At 39.5% G+C, this 6,000-nt stretch overlaps 1 protein-coding gene across 1 annotated transcript in view; it reads right to left on the bottom strand.

Annotated features, from left to right (window-relative positions):
• Window positions 1–412: 412 nt before the first annotated feature.
• The window catches only part of PTPRN2 (protein tyrosine phosphatase receptor type N2), a 1,352,613-nt gene continuing 1,347,025 nt past the window's right edge, over window positions 413–6,000 (bottom strand). The window contains exon 23 of the mRNA XM_082258395.1: window positions 413–1,207. Within this exon, the coding sequence (XP_082114521.1) occupies window positions 1,136–1,207 (72 nt within the window). The 3' untranslated portion in view covers window positions 413–1,135. The remainder of the gene's footprint in view (window positions 1,208–6,000) is intronic.

Genomic DNA, 6,000 nt, shown 5'->3' with positions numbered 1-6,000 from the left:
TGAAATTCAGCAATAATTATAAATTCCTAGGATACTACATTTTAACATTCTGTGGTAATCAGACACATGTAAGTTGATTGGCTATGTAACACAGCAGTACATCACATTTGTGCATTAGCATGATGTTAAAACAGAACTATAACCTCTAATTAAAAATATATGTGCCGCAGCACTAAATTCTAAGGGTCTCTGCACTTACAGTTGGTTTTAGTCCCTGCAAAGTCTTATACATAACTAATGATCCTGCCAATGAAGTCCACCTAATGCCGTTTTCTGTAATGGGGTGACAACACTGTTGAACTGCTCCTAAGTTCAAAGCAAAGTTGCCACTCTCAAGTAGGCTTTGCCTTCTACCAATGCAGTGAGATGAGAAGGCATAGTGGGGAGGGGGGGTATCAGCTTTCTCATTGCTGACAAGCCTATAGCTGGTCAGTAAGCACCTGGTCACATCTAGACCTGCCCACTAATTTCTGAGGCAGCAATGTCTCTGCAGCTAAAAACCCTCCCACGGTGAACTGCAGTGTCTGGGAGGGAGAGCATGTGAGACACAAATAATGGAGGACTTGACCTGAAGACTTACTTTTTAAGGCTTGTGCATCACATAGCAACTGGATTTGGGACTTGTTTAGACTGTCATACAGGAGACCATTGTTAGAGGGTAACTCAAGCATGACATTATATAAGGCAAGGAGAAAATACAAAGTGTATAAACATACTTTAACCAATCAGAGATTTATATACATTTTTCATTTTGGTCCCAGATGTAGATAGTTGTGTGGTTGTTTCTGGAAACCAGACAATGTTACTTGCTGCACCAAGTTACTAAATAAAGACCAATAAATGAGAAAATGAAAGACTGATTTGGTATCCTGCTCCATTAATGATTATCAGGAAAGAGAAGGAAAGCCAAACAATATCTGCTCACCAGGATGACTATGTTTTCTTTGTACCCATTTGCCAGGATTCTGCGATTTAATGACCTTCCCACTGGGGGGACAATGCAGACCGCAAGTTTCTATGCGGGTACTATACATAATACACACCAGGTCACAATTTTCAACAACGCTTAAAAGTATTGAAAGGAAGAAAGGGATGAGAGAAGAATCCTCTGGATTTGTTTGGGAATGTGGAACATTTATTGTGGAAGGGCCTTTAGTATTGCGTTCACTTCTTCTGCCACAGCTGTCAATGCAAACTCAAACTGCTCCTGGAAGACAGAAATAATGGCATATTCAATTTGTGTAATCTTTGTGAAAGGCTTGAACAATCTGTGATTCAACTGTTCATCTGGCTGCATGGTATCTAAGTAGTTAGCACTCTTGCCTTGCAGTGCTTACATCATGAGTTTTGCTCCCATCAAAAACATGGTGCTCGTGTGTTCCCTTTGTCATTGCAAGGGGATTCTCCATGTGACTCAGATTCTTCCTACAACCTACCACTTCCTAACAAAAATTAATCCATGGTTGAGACTCCTAATATAAAACTAGCATTTGATGCAGTTAACAACTGAGAGAGGTGAAAATAAAACTTTTACTGATGCAAAATACTGACTCTTATGCCTATCGTGCATGTATAGTACCTCCCACAGTATAAGACTCTTATGAGCATAAATCCCCTAAAGATACCTTACATGGTTTGAATGTTATCTTTTGTCATCAGAGGTCTATGCAAAATTTAAAGCAATACTAAAGTCTGAAAGTTTTTACCTTAATCCATTTTCTGCATCAAGGTAAAATATGCTTAATGTCCTATCCTGCCACCTCTATCTCTAAACACCTAACTGGCTCATGTCACTGCCACCTGCTTCAGTGTATTTCCTTCAGGAGCCATAGGATCTTGATGCTGCTATTCAAATTCCTTTGAGGAGAAAGCAGGGGCTTGGATTTTTGGTGCTGTGTGTGTCTATGATGGGACCAGATGGGAGCACAAGTACCTATTTAGCGCCATGCTTGCTACAGGAGGCCCCTAATGAAGGTGAAGAGCCTACAGTGCTAGTGGAGACTGCTAAAAAAGGATAAAAGTGATGTTTCTGTGTGATATTGTTGCATAGAGTAGGTAAGTGTACATTAGGCTTAACAGAGAAGTAAGACTTTAAAAAAAAATACTTACCTTGGTGAATGCAGCATCAGTCCAATGGTTCATCTGTCCCCCACTGAGAACTGAGCGATCAAAGACCCATGATCGCTTGGCTTCAGTGAGCAGAGAGTCGGTGACCGTCGCTGAGAGGCTGAGCCAGACATCGGTCCAGAGATAGATCCAGAGCCTGGACCAGCTCAGTGACTTCAGCCGATAACAGTCTTTAGCCTGCTGTTGGCTGAAAAAGGGTCACAGGAGTAAAGAACGAACTTCATTCCTGTGATCCATAGAAGTAGGGCCAAGAAAGTTTTGGCCATACTCCTCCTTTAAACAAGCTCAATGAGATTTTTTTTTTTTTTTTTTGCACGTCTGACTTATGAAATTTGTACATTTTATGCAGTACTTTTCTAGTACAGCCAAACAGCACCCTGATTAAGTGGTGAAAATGTAACCTCAGAACTGTTGCAGAAATTATTCGTTCTAAGAAGTATTTTTTTAACATGTGCAGAAATGTTAGTTTTCATAGATCCTAATTTATTGTGCAAAATTAATTTAAAAAATCTGTTTGATCTCTGTGATTAAGTCTGTATTGGTGAAATGCATTCGAGAGGGATGGTCTGCAGGTGGGGATGCTTTGTGTGTCTCTACTGGTCAAATAAAGTTATACGGGTGACTGCAATGGAGTGTGACCCTATTTTCAGCTTGGTGAGAGAGAGATGGAGTGAAGACGGGCTCCCTTCTATATGCACCTGGTATGCACAGCACCGAAACCGAGGAAGACTAATACAGGTTTTGGAGCAGCACCTTTCTTTTGACCTTAAATAGAGCAACAGGTTAAAAGCCACAAACACAAGGACATTTTTCATAATTGCCACCCTCTTGTATATAAAATTAACTGTATAGAAATTGTGATACCCTCTATTTGTGTAACACCGCCCAGTCTGTTGCTTTCGTTTGTGAACTGGTGCATAGTCATGTAGGAACACGAAGGAGCCAACCCCAAATTGTTCCCACAAAGTTGGGAGCATGAAATTGACCAAAATGTCTTGGAATGCTGATGCCTTAAGAGTTCCCTTCACTGGAACTAAGGGGCCAAGCCCAATCCCTGAAAAACAACCCTACACCAAATGATCTTGACCAGTGCACAAAGCAAGGTCTACAAAGGCATGAATGAGCGAGTTTGGGGTGGAGGAACTTAATTGGCCTGCACAGAGTCCTAACCTCAACCCGATAGAACACTTTTGGGATGAATTAGAGCAGAAACTGCGAGCCAGGCCTTCGCGTCCAACATCAGTGCCTGACCTCACAAATACGCTTCTGGAAGAATGGTGAAACATCTCCATAGACACACTCCTAAACCTTGTGGACAGCCTTCCCAGAAGAGTTGAAGCTTTTATAGCTGAAAAGGGTGGGCCAACTCAATATAGAACGCTATGGACTAAAACTGGGATGCCAATAAAGTTCATGTGTTTGTAAAGGCAGGTGTTCTTATACCTTTGACAATATAGTATAGATATATATCTGTGTGCATAAAACATAACTTACATGCACCAGGTTCCAATTTAGTAGACCTTGAACACATCTATTGAGTTTATTAACATATTAGGCAAAAATTTGTGACCCTCAGGAATCAAAATTCACCTTAATCTGAATTCTGTAAAATGAAATCTTACTGGTTACTGCACCTTGCTGTACTTTATACATGGCAATTGAACATTGCACTGCATTGTTAAATACATTAGCTAGCCTTTCTGATGTTCCCTGGGAACAATGAAAACCTTTCTACAGTCTTCCAAATGATATTTAACAGAATAGTTTACATGGGCTGTGAATGTAAAGACACTGGTAAAGTAATTTGGGTGGCGCTTTGCCTGGGGACTAGCTCTAACTGGCATTTGTAACCTGATTTTTAATCCTAAGACTCAAATTAATTGAAAAGCCTACAATTTCTTATTTGTATTCTGCTGGCAAAGTGTGTGGTTTGTTTAAATCCGTCAAGTCTAATTCTCCTGAGAGCACACAGCCCTGGCAAGTAATCAGATACTTATAATTTACCAGGCATTTCCATGAGAGATTTGGGCAGTGGAACGGATTGGAAATAGAAGAGCGATGTGATTACCGTTTAGCCCACAAAATAAGGAGCTAGCATCTTTTCTTATGAAGCTATTAGCTTTTATTGTTTGGTTTGTGTTATTTGTTTATTGTAATGAAAAATAGACCACAGCAGCAATATTAATGTAGCAAAGCTTGATGGGTTTCATACAAACTGGGTTTGGTAAATTATTACTGATAATTTGTTTGGGTGGTTTTCACATGAATACATTTCTAGAGGAGATGTAACAGTAAAATAATGTGGGACTACTAGACCTCATGGCCAAAATCAACACTCTTTTCTTATTTGAAGGTGTATGACCACTACTCATTATGAGGTATTTACTAAGTTACATATTCAAAATTATAGACACTAATGCACACATCAAAAGCTGGTGCACATTGCAACATTTTTGTAATATTTTTAAAAGCTTACTGCAAAAAAATTAGTTTTGCGGCCAACTGGCTCAAAATGATTGGATACATGTTCCTGGATTTAGTAGTAAAATGCAAAGACATACAGTATTTTAAACTGAAATTAATGCTTTGAGAATGTTGGCATCTTAGCACAAAATGGTCTTCTCCAGTGCTTACACCAACTACTCCTGGCAAAATCCCACATGGTTTAATAATTTGGCAAGAGGCACACAAATTGGAACCCAAAAGGCAGGCAGAGTACACAAGCGACCTGTCACAAACTTTACCTGTCATCAACTTTTACAGTCTCCAGGTGATGATGTCTTTCCAGAAGCTTTATTACAAAAGCCCTGCCTTCATTGAATGCTTCATCAAATTTGTGACATTAGTGGTCTTCATCTGTAAATTAATAAGTCTACCTTAAACTAATACTGTATTTCAGTTGCTAGCAGATGCTGGAAATTTAAACCATCTATTGGTTTCTTACATACTATAGGGATTCTGGTTGTATGATCCTTGAATGTAAATTTCCAGGTTTGCACAGCTGCCTTTTTCCTTTATCATGGGGCCAAATTCACCCTCTTAGAATCAAATTAATTATATATTATGGTGAATACAAGATTATAATAACACTAAGCCAAGGTGGGTGGAATCACCTAAAATTCAAAGGCAGGGTGGACAGCAACAAGGACATAACTGGAACCATAGCAGCCTTTACAACAGCTATTAAAAAAAGAAAAAAAGAAAACAAGCTGGCTTTGAAAAGCAAGGACTATTTTCCATACATCACTTCATCTACCCAGACAAGTTTAGTTCTGGCCAGTCACCATGGAGACAGAGTAGGGAAAGCCAGTTCTTGACATAGACAGCAGAGGGAGCCATGCTGATAAGAACATAGACTTTATGGCATGTGCATGATGACTGTCATCAGTTTAGACTGGTCATAGATGTTTAGGGTTATTGTTAGTTGCCCATCAATATTTTTGGGGGCTCTTATTAAGGTTAAAGTAACATTCCAGGAGCTACAGAGAAAGGTCACTAATGTGCAAATTGAGGATGTCCCTTCAACATTTTTTCCAAGGGCCCCCCTGATGCTTAGGTTTGCCCCTGGACAGGAACTATGATATTGAAATCTGGGAGCTGGCACACCTAAAAGATACAAGAAACCAGCTATAGTTAGTATGAGTTGATTGCTTCCATCTTTAACTCAATTCACTTTTAGGTGAATCCACCCTTTAAAGGGTTTAGAGTTTTACAGTGTGATTTATTTGTCCACTATAGATGCTTGCAGTACTCAGAGGTACATTAGGGCCTTCTATATGACCGATTGCCTTCAAGTACCTTGAGAAAACACTACTTGGAAATTACTCATTACTGACATACTTAGTGTAGATAAATATGATATGCAATAATGTT

This window comes from Pelophylax lessonae (genome assembly GCF_965119305.1).
Source record: "Pelophylax lessonae genome assembly, chromosome: 5".
NCBI lineage: Eukaryota > Metazoa > Chordata > Amphibia > Anura > Ranidae > Pelophylax > Pelophylax lessonae.
This window is presented reverse-complemented; position numbering and strand designations above follow the sequence as displayed.